The sequence below is a fragment of the Melitaea cinxia genome, chromosome 10 (assembly GCF_905220565.1).
Source record: "Melitaea cinxia chromosome 10, ilMelCinx1.1, whole genome shotgun sequence".
Classification (NCBI taxonomy): domain Eukaryota; kingdom Metazoa; phylum Arthropoda; class Insecta; order Lepidoptera; family Nymphalidae; genus Melitaea; species Melitaea cinxia.
Genome location: NC_059403.1, coordinates 11,942,237 through 11,964,136, shown reverse-complemented (window position 1 = coordinate 11,964,136; position 21,900 = coordinate 11,942,237). Strand labels below are relative to the sequence as shown.

The 21,900-nt window shown below is 33.5% G+C and overlaps 1 protein-coding gene across 1 annotated transcript in view; it reads left to right on the top strand.

Moving 5' to 3' along the window:
- The window catches only part of LOC123657203 (Down syndrome cell adhesion molecule-like protein Dscam2), a 45,730-nt gene extending 24,270 nt beyond the window's left edge, over positions 1 to 21,460 (top strand). The window contains exons 18-32 of the mRNA XM_045592782.1: positions 1,372 to 1,511; positions 2,052 to 2,122; positions 6,003 to 6,246; positions 8,030 to 8,211; positions 8,370 to 8,493; positions 8,882 to 9,011; positions 10,564 to 10,745; positions 10,851 to 11,027; positions 11,180 to 11,409; positions 11,488 to 11,800; positions 11,978 to 12,206; positions 15,920 to 16,026; positions 17,005 to 17,151; positions 19,058 to 19,129; positions 21,345 to 21,460. Coding sequence (XP_045448738.1) covers positions 1,372 to 1,511; positions 2,052 to 2,122; positions 6,003 to 6,246; positions 8,030 to 8,211; positions 8,370 to 8,493; positions 8,882 to 9,011; positions 10,564 to 10,745; positions 10,851 to 11,027; positions 11,180 to 11,409; positions 11,488 to 11,800; positions 11,978 to 12,206; positions 15,920 to 16,026; positions 17,005 to 17,151; positions 19,058 to 19,129; positions 21,345 to 21,370 — 2,374 coding nt within the window. The 3' untranslated portion in view covers positions 21,371 to 21,460. The remainder of the gene's footprint in view (positions 1 to 1,371; positions 1,512 to 2,051; positions 2,123 to 6,002; positions 6,247 to 8,029; positions 8,212 to 8,369; positions 8,494 to 8,881; positions 9,012 to 10,563; positions 10,746 to 10,850; positions 11,028 to 11,179; positions 11,410 to 11,487; positions 11,801 to 11,977; positions 12,207 to 15,919; positions 16,027 to 17,004; positions 17,152 to 19,057; positions 19,130 to 21,344) is intronic.
- The last annotated feature ends 440 nt before the right edge of the window (positions 21,461 to 21,900 follow it).

Here is a 21,900-nt window from a genome sequence, read left to right as displayed (position 1 = left end):
TGTATGTTCGTATATACGTATATATGTATGTGTATATTGTTTGCCGACCAAGTTATATAAGAAAGCCGGTTATACAGGGTTTAAGAATGAGCTCTACTGTGAGTACTGAGTACCCGCAAAATTAAGCATACGTATACTATATAGCAAAGAAATTGAATTATTATTACTTTTTTATTTGTGTGTGTATGTTTATGTATATTCATGTGTATGTATTGTATTTTTTTTTCAATTTGTGTATCATTGGTACACCTTTCCGCTTCATTCTCTTCATGTTCTTTGTCTAAAGGTTGTCTGGAAGAGAACACTCTCTTAGCGATAAAGCCACCTTTTGTACATTTGTTTATTTTGTCATTATTTGACCCTTTCTGTGTTTATTTGTTGTGTAAAATAAAGAATATTTGTGTTTGTATAACTACATAAATACTTTTTTGTTATACATTATTAGTTGTGATCCAGTGATTTACATCCGGTAGATGTGTGAATGGAACAACTTCATTAATTTTTCAGTATTATTGTAGATATATAAAGTAATAACTCCACTAGATAAATAATAAAAAAAATGTTCCTACGGTAGGCAGCTTAAAGCCTGAACAACTGACTATTTATATATTATTATTTGTTTATAAATATACACAACGAAACGAATTCACAACCCCCAGAGCAGAAAGCAGAGTGACTGTAAACGTCCCTACGGGCTCGTTCAATAGGATAGTCTAACACAATAATTATAAAATTACTCGCTGACCCCGCAAACGTTGTTTTGCCATATATGTTATCAACCCTCTTAATCCCCACCCTCTTATAACTTAGGGTTATAAAAAATGGATGTTGGCCGATTCTCAAACCTGCCCAATATGCACACAAAATTTCATAAAAATTGGTCTAGCATTTTCGGAGGAGTATTGTAATTCTAACATTGTGACACGAGAGTTTTATATATAAAATATCGCAGGTTTTGCATGACGCTCGAATAAGCAATCGTACAAAAAAAAAATGAGAAAAAAATATTTTTTTCGTCGTCTATTATTATATTGACGACACGTTGGTGCAGCGGTCGCAGGTTCGATTCCCGCTCACGACAGACATTTGTCGGCCATATAGATGTTTGTCGTAGTCTGGGCGTTGTGCTTGTATATTGTGTGCGTTTCCGGACCCCCGACACAGGAGAAAATCCTACTGGGAGCCGTTGAGTGTGAAGCGTTTATTTATTTATTATTTATTTATTGCTCTATTCTTAAAGATGATTATTTTTCAAAATCAGATATCAACTTCTTACAATTACATTATAATATTTATAGACATTTTTGTACACAAAACAAAATATTTAATATTATTTTCATGATATACGTTACCGTTATTGTCTAACAATAGCGCTGAAGGACCAAGTAGAGCTGGCGCGTCAGTGGCGGGCCTTTCTCCAGACACCCGATACGTACTGAGGTTGGCGGCGTTCAATGACGTCGGAGCTTCACCTTACACTACACCTTTACATTTCACAACGCGGGAAGAAGGTGAGGTTTTGTTTTTTTATATATTTCAAGGCCTATATTTGATCCGATAATCAATCAAAGCTGTGTTTGTTTTTTATGTAAGTTCTGAAATATACAGTACGCGTTAGGAGCTAACAAATTTACAACCGATAGCCTTTATTGTGAAAACAGATCGTTTTGCTTACGAGATGTTCAATTTTTTGATGTTAGAAAGTGCTTGTTTGAAAACGGCACTTACGAAAAAAAAACCGTTTTTATATAGAAACCCGGGCATCAATGTGCGTAAACTATGCATATATATATATATATATATATATATATATATATATATATATATATATATATATATATATATATATATGTATATTTTTTTTTTCAGTCTTTAAATTTTAATAATTTAAGTGGTCGTAATGGGCCCTCATATTGTATTAGATATGGTTTCTATAAATTATTTTGGGATGTCTTCTTTTTCAAAAAAAAAATATTAGTTAAACTTGTCGATCAACTTAGAAACATAAATAATTGTAAATACTAGGCTATAATTAATTTTGCCCACACAAGCGCCCGGAGGAGTGCCACGTGATATCACAGTACGCGCGCTCCGAGCTCGGGAGCTTCAAGTTACTTGGCAGGTGAGACCGAACACTCGAAACAGTATTAATAATAGTAACGTTTACGTTAATGTACTGTTATTTAGGTTACCTTTATCCTTAAGTATTTGGATAAAGCGACGTAGAAACATTTGAAAATGTTGGAATTTCATTGTGATATAATTAGGATTAATATACTTTGAACTTTGATGATAACTTTGTGATTATATCCTTAAAATGCCGATATACATACATCTAGGAAACTATAATTGGTAAATAAGTATTTTCTTTAAAGTGACATCAATTTATCCTATATCACTTTACCTAATTTCAATTTTGCCGACTTGAAAATCTTTTGCCTATAATAATAATGGGCCTAATGGAGTTTTGACGACTGAAGCTTTTGTTATCTTTCGAGTACATTTATTTGTATTTCTATAAGATCTAAATATTTGCTTCGTAGTTAGGCAATATTTCAATCTCATTTGTCCCCCAATTTGTTGTAGCGTTTGTATCTTAACTTTTAATATAATATCTTTGTTATTAAGATTTTGTGTAAGATTAAATTTTAAACCTATTATTCTTATTTTTTTTAGTTTAGACGTAATACGTATTTAAGATTTCTTAAATTATGTATTTTATGGCAGCTTCAATGAGATATAGAGAATGAGAAATGTAACAAAAAAAGCCTCAGTGCTCAAGCTTAAGAAATGTTGAGTTTCTTGCTGATTCTTCTTAGCTAATTCTACATGCCAAATAATAATAATAATAATTATTATTATACTAACTGACCTGGCGAACTTCGTATCACCTTATTTTTTTCTGAAATATAATAATAACATAATATATCAAAATAAAATATAGCCTATCTTTTAAGTTGGATCAAACTGCACACGGTGTGGGAATTTGACTGAAATCGGTTAAGTAGTTTAGGAGTCCATTGAGGACAAACATTGTGACACGAGATTTATATATATTAAGATAGACCCTTTGCCTTGTGGAACCTATTCCAAAGAAATTTTTGAACTTGAACTTAACCATTAATATATAAGTACGTCCTACTCTTTTCCTACATGGAGAAAGATGCCTACCGCCCAGCAGTCGGATGTCACAGGCTGAATCGATTGATCGATAAAATATGTGTCATAAACAGGATATATGGAAAACATAGTGCGGGAGTATGACTTGCTTGCACTTTGGAATTTTTTTATTTTCATTTTATTTAATATTTATTTTAGTGATATTTGTATAATTTTACCTTTACAAGAATTTTTAAATTAAGTTATATGGCTGTTCTAACTTAAAATATGGAAGAGAAACCACAAAAACTACTTATAATTAGTCATTAACAGTACTGAACCCTTCTTTGTTTGTAAGCTGAACATAAATGTTGAATATATTTTTAAATTCTTACTTTATTTAACTTTCATGGAAGAGTTTTTAGCTTTAATTAAAATAGTTTTTGCAAGTTTGTTTTAAAAATATACAGTTTTCATCGAGACATAGCTGTGTTGCTTTTAAGTTCTAAAGTGGCTATGCGGATCTCATTGTGAATGCGATATTTTACTTTCTCATTCATTTTAAAGTTTTCGCGGATTTTTCCTAGTTTATTAAGGAATGTATAAAAAAATCACAATTCTAAATGTTATTTTATTTATTTTCTATTTAAAGTTTTTTGTTTTGTTTATTTCGAAAATTATTACCGATTGTATAAACATTATGTAATATTTGCTTTTCATTTATTAATTATGCAAAAAATTTCAACATTTATTTAATCTATAATATAATATATATAAAAGCGAAAGGTCACTCATTCATCACGAAATCTCCGAAACTATAACACCTACAAACTTGAAATTTGGCAGGTAGGCTCCTTATAAGACGTAGGCATCCGCTAAGAACGGATTTTACGAAACTCGACCCTTAAGGGGCTGAAACGGGGGTTGGAAGTTTGTATGAAAGTCCTATGTTTTTGAAGTAAGAGACTTAAAATTTAAAATGTAAGCTCTATAGATGGTGAAAAGGTGACCAAATAATGAATATTTAGAAATCAACCCCTTTTTGGGGTTAAAACGGGGGATCTTAGGTTGACTCACTGATCACGAAATCTCCGAAACTATAACACCTACAAACTTGAAATTTAGCAAGGAGGTTCCTTATACAGCGTAAACTACCGCTAAGAATGAATTTTACGAAACTCGATCCCTCAGGGGGTAAAACGGGGGTTGGAAGTTTGTATGAAAGTCCTATGTTTTAGAAGTAAGAGACTTGAAATTTAAAATGTATGCTCTATAGATAGTGAAAAGGTGTCCAAATAATGTATCTTAAGAAATCAACACCCTTTTGGAGTTAAAATGGAGGATGGTAGGTTGACTCACTCATTAGGAAATCTCCAAAACTATAACATATACAAACTTGAAATTTGACAGGTAGATTTCTTATAGGACGTAGACATTTGCTAAGAACCGATTTTACGAAACTCGACCCCTAAGGGGGTGAAACGGGGGTTGGTAGTTTGAATGAAAGTCCTATGTTTTTGAAGTAAGAGACTTGAAATTTAAAATGTAAACTCTATAGATGGTGAAAAGGTGTCCAAATAATGTATTTTTAGAGATCAACTCCTTTTTGGGGTTAAACCGGGGGATGGTAGGTTGGCTCCCTCATAACGAAATCTCCGAAACTATAACAGATACAAAATTGAAATTTGGCAGGTAGTTTCCTTATGGGGTGTAGACATCTGCTAAGAACTGGTTTTATGAAATTCAACCCTTAAAGGGGTAAAACGGGGGTTGGAAGTTTGTATGAAAGTTCTATATTTTTGAAGTAAGAGACTTGAAATGTAAAATGTGTGCTCTATAGATGATGAGATGGTGTCCAAATAATGCATCGTAATCTATATATATAAAAGAGAAAGGTCATTGACTCACTCATCACGAGAACTCAAAAACCGCTGGAGGGTTCATCCATCCAGGATGGACAAAGATGAAATTTGGCAGGGAGGTAGATTATAGTTAGTAGAAGTCCGCTAAGAACGGATTTTGCGATATTCCACCGCTAAGGGGCTTAATTGGGGTTGATAGTTTGTATGAAACATATAAGTTCGCCTGATACGTTATTTATACTGCTGCCTGAAAATAAAACTAAGAATGTGGTGTATAGAGAGGTTTTATAAAAACAACTATTAAATTATACTAAATTGTGCCTTTTAAAAAGTTACTTAGTGTGATAAGCATTTCAAGTAACTGAAATAAAACAATAATTTGCGTTAAACATCTTAATAGTAATGCATATCTTTATAACCACGCGGATGTAGTCGCGGGCAACAGTTAGTGTATTATAAAACAAAGTCTCCAAAAGCGTATGTGATAGATTCCCTCAAAATCTACTGAACGGATTTTCATGCGGTTTAAGAGGAAGGTTTACGTAACGGCTAAGCCGATTTTGATGAGAGTTTCACTGGAAGTTTGCCGGGAAAACTTTGTGACACACTGATTTCAACGCGGGCGAAGCCGCGGGCACAGCTAGTATTCTATATAGCTGAGTTACATTTAAATCATTAATAGATTATGTTATTAAAAGCATTGAGAATAAACTTTTCCCACAATAATTTTACCGAGGTAGGGCCAAGCAGGAAATATCCTGCTTAAAATCTGGGACAGTCCAACTGGGTACTATCCAATCCCCAATCTTATAGAAGATCACAGCTAAATAATACTGCTTTCAAGCAGTATTATGTTCCTGTGGTAAGTAAGGTGACTAGAGCTCCTGGGGAGGATTGGGGTTAGGGGTGGTAATGCGCGATTGCATTGCTCCTGGTGTTGCAGGCGTCTACGGAAACCGAATACCATCGGGTGAGTCGTACGCTTGTTTGCTGACCCAGTTGTATAAAAAAAATGTATGTTTTGTTTCTCCATTCACATAGGCCCCTCCGCGTGAAACATGGCACGGTACACTTCTCGGTTATACGATCCGTTGGTGGGAAGCATCTGAAGAAGGCAAGAGTGCAATTGACACGGCTTCAGAGAGCGGCGCCAGTGCGGACGCGACAAGTACAACACTCAGAGGATTAAAAGCGGCCACCAGATATGGAGTTACTGTGCGAACGTACAATGCAGCCGGCACTGGACCTCTGTCGCCCCCACATTACCGCCATACATTGGAATCACGTGAGTTTATATCTAATTTATAACGTAGTGTTAGATTGTTAACAATGTTCAGATAGTTTTCTATAAATGTTTTCAATATAACTTTCCTTTTTCAACATCGAACTACACTTTGTTGCGTATTTGTATTCGGAAACTGTGAATATAAAAGTTTGTTGGTTGAGTCAAAACAGCTACATCGGTTTTCAGGTTACAGGATTCGATCCCCACTCGTGATAAACATTTGTATATACCATACAGATGTTTGTCATTTTTTTCAATGTGTAACGTCATACGTAAACGTATTCATTCTAATACCGAATAAAATTATGCAAATGTGTTTAAAAATACATCTGTTTAGTTAAGTCAGAAAAATATGTCTTTATAAGTAAAACATTTACAAATTTTGTCCCAAAACTTAAAATAAACTTTTTAATGGCAAAAGAAAAAACGGCCTTAGGAAATAAGACAGTGACATGAATATGTAAATATGAAGAACGAGTATGTACTTTCGAAGTCCAATAAAGGCGAAGTTGTACAGGCGCTTATAAGTTTTGTCGTAGCTACGCGAATATATTCACGTAGCCACACCAAAGCGGGCATCGTAAATTTTCCATCAAAATGCAAAATGGCTTAATTGAACCGTGGCCTTCCCGATTCAGGTCAAACGGATCGGAACAAATTGATAGCACTTTTATACGATTTTATCTCACTTTTTATTATTATTTTACTTTTGGGAATCAATTGTCTAAAAATATTGAACGGCATGAACGTTATTGCTGATAGATTGAAGTGATTGAATTTTAAAAAATTACATTTTATGATAGTTGATGTGATTAATGTTAGAAATGCAAAGAACGAGAAGGAAATATATATTTATAATCATCAAAATAGGCTATTACAAAATTGCTTAGTGACACTAAGAAAATCAAGAATTCAGAAGTTTGGAAGCAACATTCTTTCATACTGAATTGTGAAAAATATTTGACGAATTTTAGCTGTCTAGATTTAAACGAATTTCGAAAATGTTTCATTTAATTCTACTAGAAGTAGCGTTGGCGCCAACATTTTTTACTCCTTTATACGATTTTGTACAAAGACACGCTACAAATTTTTAGTGCATAGCCTCGTCCAGAGTAATTATTTATAACACTGAAAGTTATAGTGCACGGCTTAAAAATGCAACGTCAGTAAATTTAACTTAACCTTATAACTAGAATTCTAAAAGAAATTAAGTCTACAAACGTTTAAATTATTTGGAAGCATTATTTGGTATTATACTTTTTTGATAGATACTTTGTACATAGGGATATATAACGTAAATAATGAAGTGCAATACTGCTGTTCTTAGCTAAAAAGTCGTAAATATTAAAAATCTAATCTTGAAAAATTGAGTTTAAAGTTTTGGACTTTTTTGAAACAAGCATGTGGTGTAATAATAATAATTAGGTAATAATATTGAAAAACAGAATAATAATAATAAAAAAGAATCAATGATATATTTTACAAATGTAATCATAAAATAAATTTATGGCGTCAAAAATAAATAAATAATAAAAAACAGGAAATTTAATTTAATTTTTCGGAGAAATAGTTACTTAGATTATATTTTTGAAGTAAAATTTCTTTACGCACTCTTGACTTGGGGAGTAAGCTGGTGAATACGTAACGAGGGCGTTACGAAAACTGTGAATGGGTGAGGAGGACGGAAGTTGAGAGGAGGATATAAGTTAGTGAAGATAGAAAGTTTTACTCAGTCGTGTGTTCTAAAGCACATTCGTTTGTTTTTTTTTTTTTTTGTTACTAGCACCAACTGGAGGTCCAGAAGGCTTATCATGTTCCCCAAGTAGTTCAACTTCACTTCGTGTCTCATGGCGCCCTCCGAGTCCGGACGCACGAGGGGGACAGATAACTCATTACACTTTACAGTACACAAGACGAGATTCCGACCCCTTACAACCAACGCAAGACGCACATTTAAGAGTTCAAGTACGTGCACTCACTTTAATATTAATTTTGGGCTTTGTAATAAAATTTAACCTTATAATAATAAGCCCTAAAATGTTTAACCAGTTATTGTTGTAAGCTTATATAATTAACACCAACAAAAATTTTAAATTTAAATAGCATATAATTTTTGATGATAGGGAGAAGAAGCAACAGTATCTCGTTTATCATCTTACGCTGAGTATGAAATTAGAGTAAGAGCTCACAACGCAGCCGGAGATGGACCATTATCTGCTCCCCAAGTTTGCAAAACGGATGAAGACGGTTCGTATCGCATATTGAATTAAAATTTCTCAGTTAACACTGGCTTTATATTTCTACACATTCTATATTTTGTCATTATAGAATGTGTAGAAATATAAAGCAATATACAAAATATGTGCGGTTTACGTTACTTTGATATAAACTCATATTAGGACTTTGAAAATAACAAGCATAAAATATTAAATTCTCTAACAATATGCTAGTTTTTGGAGTTGAGATGTAAACATAAATTTTAATGAGGAATCATTTTAAAGATAAATTTTAATGAGGAATCATTTTAAATAGTTGAGTTTACGCTTCCTTGTTTTAAGATTTTAGTGTTTGTAATAGACTTAAAACTCATTGCAATTTATCTCTAAGGTTGTTATTGATACGAATGGTGTTGTAGTGCCGAGCGCTCCTGGTGGCATGAAACTGATCGCCCTCAGCGAACGCTCCTTGAGAGCATCGTGGCTGCCACCTCTGGAGCCTAATGGAAGACTGACTCATTATTCACTTTACGTTAAAGATTTATCAGGGTATGTCCATTTCACTTATAACATCATATATAATAATACGCTAAGGTTAAGATCTTTGCCTCCCTTTTTAGAAAAAAACTCACAATTACTCCACATATATCATATTATATATATCATTTTATAGATATAATTGTTTGTTCTACCGGCATCAACAACTTTTACTATTGCTTATGACGGGTTTAATTTTGCAACAACATCAACATGCCGGTAATTTTTTTACTTATTTAGGGCAAATTATTCGCCTGAGTATTGCTAGTTTGAAATATTTTATTATAAAATTTATCTTTAAAAATTATTTATCGTTTTCCTAAATTTATTTTAGCTCTTTCAGTTTGTTTTTAAATAAATTATGAATATCATTAATCATAATTACTTTTTCCTCGTTAAAAATGAAACAAAGATTGATCGATTCACTTTAATAAACTGTCGTTCAATTTGCTTGCTTCTTTCATAAAATTACCAGTTCATTAGGCATCTCATTGTGGTAAATTATTTATAAAGCAGGTTACTAAATTTGTGTTACTTGATTGCTACTATGTAGTAAATTAATTTAATTATATAATAATGATTAGGTTTATAAAACATTGTGACGGCTTTTTGGCAAAATCTTTACATCTGCGTTACTAAATAAAAATTATCACTTTTTGTAATTTTGAATTTTATCTATAAAATCTGTATTTTATATTGCTGTTTGTTATTAGTATTTGTTACTTGTAGACACTGAAAATTACCCTTAAGTTGGGTTAGTTTTTTTAGAAGCATACTGTATTACTAAAGTACAATTTATTACAGATGAATAGCTTGTAATCATTAGCCAACTTCACTTTTTTGAAATAAAACTGAAATCTTGCTAGAAACGTCGCCGAATGTTTACGTAAATAGATTCTACTACTTTTATATTATTTCTATTGTCTGAAATTCCGTTGCTACAGATTATATTTATCAAAACAAAAAGTAGTAGTTGTTTTTAATAAAATTAATTATATTCAGTGAAGTCTATCTATTTAAGTTGTAACAACATTTTTATACGAGCAAGCTTTGTTCGCATATTACGGTTGTTAAAACAACCATATTCTTCATCAAAATGACCTAATTAGTGTTCTAGTAAAAGGGTAATTAAAATCAACTATGCTTGTTTGCAATGCAGCTTCAGTTAAAACAAAACTTCATTCATTAGAGCTGACATTTTGTTATTATTATCCTTTAACAATTGTACTATGAGTTGTTTTCCAGTAATGCTTTGTTATTCTTTGTTTAGTTATAAACATTGGAGTTACTTCACTTGCTATGGAACAATGCATGTAATTTAAGTTTTTAGAAAATACACAATAAACGATTAATTAATATTACTCTCAGTACGAGACTGGTATCAGATTCTTATAAACTTGGACGGACTTGGAGCGGAAAGCAGTGTCCCTGCCAATTAGGTCAACGGACCGGACAAATTGATATGTTAATACGAAAAAAAAAATTACGTTGTTTGAATATGTATTTCTGACATAAGGAATTGTAAATCGAACACATCTGAAAACATAAAATTTATCTTTCTAAGGTCACAAGAAGCAAACGTAACAAGAGTTAATGCATGTACTGACGGCGAAGCTACGGTGGAATGTATGAAGCCATTACGTGGTCTTCGAGCAGGAAGGACATATGAGGCTTGGGTTAGAGCAGCTACTTCTGTTGGGGAGGGACCACCATCAGCTGTTATTGCTTGTCAAACTAGTGCACTGGGTAAGATGAAAATTAATCTATTATTAATGTGATAGTTTACGTATGACATTAGCCTTCAAGTTCAAGAAAAATAAGATTGGTATTCAACTTCTAAATGTTCAACAGCGCCAGCCCGTATTTCCTCATTTGGCGGTGTAGCAGTAGGAGCTGCCGGTGGTTCACTATCTCTTCGCTGTGTAGTCGGAGGTGTTCCTCCACCAGCTAAACGTTGGCTTCGAGGTGGGAACCCGTTGCATCCTCGGGCACCGTTCCATTTGGATGGAGATGCACTTTTAATACGTAGTAAGAACCTAAGAATTTTTAAAGTATGATAAGTTACCTTATTGTAGGTGTACCTTATTGTTCATTATTTTGTTAATTTGAAAATATCTGACTTTATATAAAAAGGGCTTATGATAAAATTAAAATTTAAGATTAATCTCTTTTGGATACAGGCTTAGAACTATCACACGCTGACAATTATACATGTGTGGCTGAAAATCCACATGGTTCGGATTCAGTGACATGGCGTGTGTATGTACTGAGACCTCCGATACCTCCAGGATTGGCATTGTTAGAAGCGCGATCCAGGGAACTTGAGTTAGATCTTCGACCTGCTCCCAGAGCGCAAGGTCATGCTTTTCCAAAAGCTTACACTTTGCATTGGAGACTTGCTGCGCCTGAGGTAAGATCTGGAACATAAATAAGAATAAGACTTCACTAAAAGTTATAAGAAGTACTATAAAAATGTAAATGTTTTAAGGGCGAATGGCGAATACAAGCGGCTAACCCGGGCCCAGTAACTCTTACTGGTCTTCGATGTGGTTCAGCATATCGAGCTTATGGTTCGGCCGGTGGCGCCCCAGGGGCTGAAATATCCATCAGAACTTCTGGTGGTCCACCGACAGCACCACCAGATACTAGGTGGATAAGAGCGAATGCAACTCACGCAAGGTTCGACACAAGTATGTGGTCGGATGGTGGTTGTGGCCCAGTTGCATTAAAGCTGGAATGGGCAGGTTCTGGAGTCTCTGGAGCAAGAGATGTACCAGTTGGAGGGGAAGTTATTTTGGGAGGTGAGTAACTAAATAGATGTGATTTCAAAACTAAGAAATACTTATATCATGGTTTTATAACATATAGAAAGTTTGTAATGCGAAATACTAAGAAAAAAACAATTATTTGTTAGCTGTTTCTCAATTATTTGGTATCCAACTTGATATTAGATTAAAAATAACTTAATTTTTGTACAGGGTTAACCCCAGGGTCAAGGTATCGTGTAGCAGCTCGTGCGTCAAATGAAGCAGGATGGACTCGAGAAGTATACGAGTTCACAACGACACCCGCCGAGGGGAGCTACGCGGAAGATGTGGATGCTCCGTTCCCAGCGACAGCGGGGGAATTGGCGTTGTTACTGGCGTTGTGTGCAGCGTTGTCGCTCGCTGCATTAACAATATTAGCAATTCTCTTAAGACGAAAGAGGTAAGTTAATGAGAACGTTTACTTTTTTTAAGTTCAGTAAAAGAAGTGTATTGTCGGCATTATATTACTAGGATTTTGCTATCACGTTCATCTGTTTGATATCATATAACGAATACTAGAGAACTGCACTAAAAGTAATTAGCATATAATGTACCGAATATTACTTACGCATGTAAGCCTTCCACTTACACGTTAAACAATTAAAAATTAATAATTATATATATACAGTACACACATTTATACATCAACACACTATATTACACTTATACACATAAATATACATTACACCTCTTTACTTATATCGATATTCTATCCACCTATCGATGCTACGGATATCGATGACCTTCACGCTCTGCACTAGATAAACCAGTATGACCACATTTCAGAATTTTGTAAAAAGCTTAACTGGTGACCTACTCGGCTACGCCGGGGATTCTCCTATCTTATCACTGCTGTACTGTGCCTTATTTCATCTGTCAGCTCCTGCTTACTTAAAAATTTGAATTTCTTGGCACACGGAGCGAAGTTCTAAGCGTCACGAGTTTTACGACCTACCCTTTTGAAAAACAATATTCCGTTTATCAACAGGTTCTCTGGAAGAAATTGCTTTTTAGCAATAAGACCGCCTTATTGTACATAATCTTAATTGTTTCTATATTTCATTTGTTCTTTATTTCGGTGTGCAATAAAGTATAATATTATATTATTATCCTTGAAAATTTTCTTACGTACAAGAAACGTATAGCGGCGTTTACTTCGATATTTAAAATACGGTTTATTAAAAATATTTTTCAATGAGTTCCGTACCTTTATGTGGTTCTAATTCATTGCATTTAAAGGCTTGCCTTTGTCTTTGTTAAGTCCACAAGTCAGCACTAAATTAATTTAAATGGCGCGAAAACCGTTTACTTTATTATGTACAAAAAGACGTTGAGGTCTTAAGATTCCTAGTAAAATATGTTTTAAACTTTATTTTTATAACAACAAGCAATAATAATTAAATGTATTGTATGTAGGGGTAAAAATAAATCAAAGTTTGAATTTAATAATTTTCTGTTAAAATCGGAACGAGGAGTAGGTAACGAAAATGATAAAAGAGCAATTTAAATGAAGGTTAAACGAAAATCATGCTGACACGAGTTCTTCTTTGTAGGCGAGGAAATATGATATTTCTCGCTCTAAGTGATGAAGAGTTGACGGTGGATTTTTTTACGTCAGGTTCATAAATTCCTACGTACTCTTCTTTGAGGTATAAACTGATTTGAAAATTTCATCAAAACTGTACATTTAGTATTAATGCATAAGTTAACTAAATGTATTATAAATACACAAAATCAACAACGTGTCATCTTCAAATATATGCATTTGTAGAGGGTATTACATTTATGATGCAAAAGCGAAGTATAGACTTAATTATAATGGCAGTCTTGGTATTATATTTATACAAACATTTATCGCCGATATTAAAGGCAGTCTCAGAAAATATCAGTTAAGTTTTAAGGGGCTGATAGACGTGCGAACTTAAAGTACGCGGCTTTTAATATCGCGAACTTACTCGGCTCGACGTCGGTGACACACGTGAAGCTTATTTATTCTGTATTGCTATGTCATCGACAGAAGAAGCTTCGTGTTACTTAGGAATTGTATCGTATTTATTGAATTGAATTGTATTACATTTTAAAAACCAAAAAAAGACGAAGAAGAAAAGTAATAAAAATTACAAATACCTACAACTACAAGTGTTTCGCGACGGACTAGCGAAAGATGGTTTAAAAAAACCGACTTCAATTACATCGACAAGTAACACATCGTAGGTAGACGAAAAAACAGTCAACAATACGCATTATTAGATATAACCCAAAAACTACTTATTAGGTCGCAATTAAATTTAAATGTGACCACACGTCACATACCACCTTTTTATTAAAACAAAAATCATGGAAATTGGTCCACCCAGTCAAAAGTTCTGAGGTTAACATACATGTGCAATCGAATTGAGAACATCCTCCTTTTTTGGAAATCAGTTAAAATTGGCGGCTAGCGGCTCGCAGTGCTGCCACACGTACGAGCGGAGGCGGGTTACGAGCAAAATTTCAAACTTGTTGGATCGCCAACGAACTTAGTCGGTGGTTTTAAAGTACGCGTACTTAGGGTGACACACTTGCGAAAAAGGTCGTCGAGCCACAAGTTCGCGGACTAACTCGCACCTTTATCACCCCCTTTATATTTTTAAGTGAACTGTCAAAAATAATCATTTTGAAGCAAGAATGTAACTTTGTTACATAAATGTTATAATAAAATTGGCACCGATGGAAATTTGCAAATTGTTAACTAACATTGTGACACAAGAATTTTATATATCAGATTGATTACGAGTATACATCGAAGTTTAAAAATTATATCTATCCAGTATTTATATAACTGTATATTTGACTTTAAAATGCGTTTGTGAGAAGCACGCGTGATATTGATATGTCGATTGCTATAGCCTAATCTAGCATACTCTAGCACACTGAATAACAGATGGTCACTAAATGTGAGGAGCTGTGATTTGAATGTATCCCACGCTCATCTTCTTGAAATAAGTTATAAATTTTTTCGGCAGTTGAACAATTTCTTGGAAGGATTAACATCCACTTCCGATGAGGCATTTAAAAATGCCTTGAGAAATCTTATTTAGTCTCACTCCTACACTTTTTTCAGCAAACATCAATTATTAACTTATAAATTGCCAAAGTATAACGGAAAGGAATTGTGTGTAATTTTATTGCCTAAATTTATATAATTTTACATATTTTTGAAGTTATACTTCTTTTAGCACGTTAGGGATAAGCGATGAAAGTAAATTATTACGATGTGCGTGAATCAACAAAAACAAAAACCCACACCCTGAAGTTAGCTAGTCAACGAAGAAGAAGTTAGCAATGTGAAGTTTTAGCTAGCCAATGAAGTATAACTTTTGACGTGCGTACATAACTACACATACACTTTTTGCTTTATGATATTTTTTCATAAAAAATGCCATGTTCATACTAAATAGTCTATTTAATGTAAAATACGTAAATGAGTTAAAGATCTTCCGAGAGATGTTAACATGACGTTATACGATACGCTTTTTTAAAAAACATTAAAAATACTGTCGAATCCTCTATTACAATAAACGCGAGTTTTATTACGCATAAAGAAATATTACGCGACAAAATCGTATTTCAGCAAACGAGGCTATAAATGTTTTATTACAATATGATGTCGTAAAATGGATGCATTATAGTTTCGTTAGTACGGCGCTCGGAGTATAAACACATGTGATGGATGTAGGTTGCACGTCGCGCTTAACACGGAGAGGTGTATTTTGTTCACAGTGATGTTGATATAATGCTGTTATTTACCTTTGAACACATATACATAGTGGTACTTGCTATAACGAGTTTCTAAGAGGTAATTTTTTAAAATCTCTATGTTGGAATAGACGCTCAAAAATGTGAGAGCATAGATTTTCGTTTAATAAAATAAAACTACCCACAATAGTTAAAGTTTCAAAAATCTTTGAGTGTTAATTTTTAGCTGTTAATACAAATTGAAATGTTTATCTGTTTCCTCATTCGCCATACTGTTATGGCTTTTCTCTTACCTTTGGGTAATTAAATCAATAAATATTAAATTACTTAATTTTCAAAAAGTTGACACATAGAATTTTTTTGTCTTTGGTATAGAAGCGACGGCGCAGTGGCTCGTGTAATTACTAGCGGCGACAAACCTAACTGTGGCACGTACCGACCGCCCCCACACCCAACACCAAAACTACCACCAGACCCACCAGGTATGTAACAACACAACTTTAATATTTTTCACTTCGTTGCGATCAATATATTTATACATAATTATAACTTTATTTAACAACACGGAAAAATCATATTCTCTCAACCGAAAATCTTCCGTAACGCCTTTTATATTCAAATTGATGTTATCCTTATTCAAATTGATTTCCTTGAGTATTTTTAAAATGTGCTTTATTTAGTCAGGCTTTTTTATTCTCAGTATAATATTGGAGTCGATTCTAATGTAAGAAGCAATATGTATTTGGGTAAAAATATTAAAACTGCTTTAGTATAATGCTTCGATATATGTAACTAAAAAGATCAATATTGCTTTCACGGTTTATACTTTACCTATTGCTAATATTCATACTGCTGTGCTGTGTGGTTATGGTAGTAATAAATATAGACACCCCCTCTCTTCCCGTGGGTGTCGTAAGGGATAACACAGTTCCACTACCACCTTGGAACTTTAAAAGCCGATTGATGGCGAGATAGCCATCCAACTGCTGTTTTTGAAATATACAGGCCGAAGACGGGCAGTAGCGTCTTTGGCGCAACAAAGCCAGCCCTGCGATCACAAACCCGCCTGCCCAGCGTGGTGACTATGGACAAAACACACGAGTTCGCGCCATTTTTGGCGGGAACTTGTGAGGCCTATGTCCAGTAGTGAACTGCGATAGGCTGAAGTGAATGCTCATAAATCTTGTTTAAACACAAAATCAATATAATAATAATAAATGTTTATTCTATGTAATTTATATATAAGCTAATCGACTTGCACCGTTTCAGCTATATTTACTATTAACGTTCCGCTTCCGCGGGTAGTTGCATAACGTTTTAGAACTTATTCTTTTATAAATACATAAACCCCGATAATTCCGAAAAATAGCATACAATTTTCTGAAAATGTTATTTTTGAAATAAACATTTACTTAATAAAAGATTATCATGCATATCTTATTACCTATTGATTGCAATAGACGTGTACGAAATAAGTCCGTACGCTACGTTTGCGGGTGGAGACGCGCTAGCGGGCAGCGGCTCACGCGCCTACACACTGCAGTTGCGAGCGCTTGCCCGTCACGAAGACGACGCTGCGCCTCCAGTCCATCCGCCCTGCTGCGATGGTACATAAAATCAATCAAATCTTGTTATCGTAGAATTAAGACAGGTGTTGAAATAGTATAATTAATTTTATTTATGTAATTATAAAAATTATTATCATATAGTAATACCTACTTAAGATTTTGTTCATCACACGATCTATCGCTGTTTGATTACAGCAGTAAAGAATATAGCCACCCCCTCTCTTCCCGTGGGTGTCGTAAGAGGCGACTAAGGGATAACACAGTTCCATCACCACCTTGGAACTTATAAAGTCGACCGATAACCACTCAACTGCTGGCTTTTAGTTACACAGGCCGAAGACGGCCAGCAGCGTCTTCGGTGCGACAAAGCCAGGCCTGCGGTAACCAACCCGTCTGCCTAGCGTGGTGACTATGGGCAAAACACATGCGTTTGCGCCATAATGTCTGGCGTGAACATGGGGAGGCCTATGTCCAGCAGTGGACTGCGATAGACTGAAGCGAAGTGAAGTAGCGATCTGTCATTCTTCGCACCAGTAAACATAGTAAATTTAGTAGTAAAGTTTACCAAGTGTCGTAGCTGTACGACAGTATATATTTGAATCTGATATAAATAAATAGTTTTAACAAATCCTCCTTTTTTAAATAAATAACTATTAAAGTAAGTAATAACTTTTTGTATTTAAAATTAAAATGGAATCCTCGTTTAATTACTTTTTTGTTCTTTGCTATCTTGAGCTCTGTTTTTTCAGCTACATTTAATTTATTGAGGTATTAAAATTCTCAGAATATAAATCGTAAACACAAATCGTTTTGTTAAAAAACAAGATTTAATTCGGAAGAGTTTGTACTTGTTTAAAATAGCTATTTTAGTAACATTTGGTAATATAATTATGTCGTCTATTCGTTTATTTTAAATATTTTTAAATGTTAAAAATTAACACTAGGTATTTTGATTGACGATAAATTATTATAGAGTAAAACGTACTATGTCTTGCTTAGTGGTTGCCTAAGTTTACGTTCTAGCAGAAATCCGCTTACACCGCTGGTGTTGAAATTGATGCACTATATCCAACAGAGCAAACTCTATTTTACGGTTTATATTATTTTCCTTCTCATCGTACTACTAAATATAAATTACATTATATATAAAATTAGCTGCTATACACCTAAGACAGATATGTTATAATAACTTTTTACTTAATATAATGTAATGTCATTCATCATATTAAGTAAAAAGATTCATCTGTCTTAATTCTGCAATTAATAATTTGTTGTATATTTTGAACATTTGATTATTATTTAATATCCTTTTAAATCGAAAGGAGATATCCTAAGTGTGGTACCATGATAAGAAAACCAGGATCTGATGATGGGATCCCAGAGGAATCGAGGGAGACCCTCGAAAATCCGCATAACTTATTTTGATGCTTTTTAATTTAATCGAAAGCCGATGTTTAACATGTGGTCACATTTAAATTTCATCGAGATTTGATTACAACTTTTGGAGTAATCTTTGATAATGCGTATTTACTTGACTATTTTTTCGTCTACCTACGTTGTATTACTTGTCGATGTAATTGAAGTCGGTTTCTTTCGTTTGCCAGCAAACACAATTATATTTGTAATAGTTCTGTAACATTGGACACTTTGACTATGTTCAAGAGGACCGTGCTTGAACTTAAGTAATTTATATTATTAACATCGACATCAGCCAGCATTTTTACATAATTTCATTTGTCGCGATAACGAAAACCAAAAAATAAAAACTAACTACCTTCGCTGATGAACTTTAACTGTATATCACTAGTTCCGATTAATAATTTTTTATAATACATTCAAATTAGTAAAGTTACTAAACTGCCTTTTCTAATATTAATTAAAATTCTTTCAATATTTTACGTTTTGAGTATGAATACTAAATTAATATTTTCATTATCGTAAACAGAAGAAACATGCATAGACACCTGCGAGGCTCAGCGACGACGCCGCAGACGAAGACACTACTGCCCTGACCACGGTAACCATTATAATTAGTATTATAATTATATTTTACAGTTGATAAGCTCGTAGAAAATTCTTTTACTTAACTCATAAGTCGTTTATTGATAAAAACTAAGTAAATTATTATATAATTTTTTGTCGGTTGTTATTGTATTGTTAATTGTATAGTTGTAAGTTTATTTATTATTTTTATCATATCAGTGACGTAAGTCTTTTTGTTAAACGCTTTAACTCTTAAATAATATCTACAGTAGCAATTACTATGATCGCGTTGATTGTCCGTCTGTCAATCGGTGATAAGTATTTGAAAATTCTAACTACGCTCACGTTACGCCACCATTTAGCCCGTAATATCAGCAGGAAAGCAGAGTTTAATCCACCACGCTACTCCAATGCGACTTAGCGGATATATTCCCTAGTATGAGTAACGATCGCTATAAGGTGCACATGATAGTACAACCGGGATCGACGGCTTAATGTGCTCTCCGAGGCACGGTGGGGAGACCCACAAGGACTGCAAAAATACCCAGGACACGGCAAACATCTGTATGGCCAATAGAAATATTTGTCATGTGCGGGGATCGAACCCGCAACCGCCAGCGTAACAGCCACAAACCAGTGCTGTGACCGCTGCCCCAATGCGTCGTCGAAAATTCAAATTGAATTTATTATATACTATGGCTTTTATAAGGATTTCACTTGATCGCAAAAAATATTGTTAAAAACTAATAATGTTAGCTTGGTATTGGAGTGACAGTGTCACTTATTTTTTGTAACTTGACATTTATAAAAGCGATAAAAATAAATTTTAAGTAAAATAAGAAAAAATAAAAATTTAAGATAAAAAATAAGTTAGGTATTATCGTTTGGGTACTAAGTCAATGAATCTTGTACTGTAAGTTTAATCGATACTAATAATATTAAAAGGAAATATTTAACTGTTTGTTTGCATTGAATAGGCTCTGAAACTACTGAATCGATTTGAAAAATTCTTTCACTACTGTAAAGGTACACTGTCTGCGGGTGACATAGGCTATATTATATTTAAAAAAAAATTAGGTGAAAACATTATTGCTAAATTTTTGTTAAATACCTATAAATTTTGTATTGGTACAGTTATTAACAGAACGATCGGTTAGATACTGCAATAGCATTGAATCTATAACTCTACTTGTGAATTTCCGTCTAAACAGTTGATTACGTTGAAACACACATATACATAAACATGGTTTAAGTTGTAATAGACATATTGTAAACTTACAGTAATATTTAATTATTTGTTTGGTCTACAAACGATTTTCGCAATATTGCTTACACCCACTGCATAAAACTTAAGTTATTGCCGCTAATTGCTCAATTAATTATAATTTATCATCATCACTTCTGCCTATCGCAGTCCACAGCTGGACATAATAGGCCTCCAAAGTACGCGCCGAAATGGCGTGCACTCATGAGTTTTGCCCATAGTCACCACTCTGAGCGGACGGGTATAATTATAATTTATAGGCATGCTTTTTAAATTATGTTTATGTAACAAAAATTTCATATGAACTAAATTTAGTGTTACTTACCGAGTCAAATAACGTTATAAAAAATTCTAATTCAGCTTAGGGGCAATCATAGTCTTAAATCTAGCCTGAGACATGCTGTGTACGTCAACCGACCCACTACACTAATTTTAAAGCATACTCGTACAAATTCGAGAGATAGGCGAATTTTCACCTAAAACTGTTGTACGAGAGAGTGACAAGAGTGGCTCAACTAGCTTGCTCGTAGGCACCCGTATTGGGTTTTTCAACATTTTTTTGCAGAACAACGGTACAGATAACTTAGTAAGATTAACTTAGTAGCTTAGCAAGTTTCTCATAATCTAAATTAGTATATATAGGGTTTTCCTTGTCGTTTTTTTCTGGTGCGTGATATGGTCTGTGTTCTTATATTTTCATTAATTGTTTGAAATTTATTCATTTATATTAAAAAAAAAAAAATTATTTTATTTATTTATTCTTAATGTACACCAAAATACAGACACATATAAAGAAAAATACAAAACAAGATGTACAAAGGCGATCTTATCGCTAAATAGCTCCAGAATTTCTTCCAGATAACCTTTAGGTACTGGACACGATACAGTAGCAATGTATGCAAAATGTGTACATGTATTATTTATAACTTAAAAAACATTTATTAAGATCAAAGATTCACTTAAAGTAATATTTCTTTGTTCGCAGGTTGTTCACAAGACTCGGGAAGTTGAAGTACACTGCCAAAACATTTAGTAAAAAATATCTAGTCAACGTAATTAGAAAATTTCGTTATACATATTAATATGTATACAAAAATTTTTACAATAATATTGTCTATTTATATTATCATGTTTTTATTTTATTCCTTTCCCTAAGCTTTACTAATTAAAAGAAAAGTAAACAATACGTTCACGTTAGTCTGAAATAAGGTTTTTTTGACAATTCTAACTCAACATAAGCTTTTGATTTTAATTATTAGTTACCACTAGAGAACACGTTAATGTGACAATGTTTATTAAGACATTTAGTAAGACTGGCATCAGTCGTAGTCTATTACTTACGAATACTACAAATCTAAGCTATATATTTTACATTAATGTTATATGGCTTTAGACGAATTTGTAATTTTAGGTGAATTTTTTTAAAAATAATAATTTAAAGATAATAAAATTATCTCCTCCTCTATCTCTCTCTATCCTGTAATATATTTCACTCAATTTACAACGTACAAAGCTTATTAATTCTGGATTTTAGCTCACTT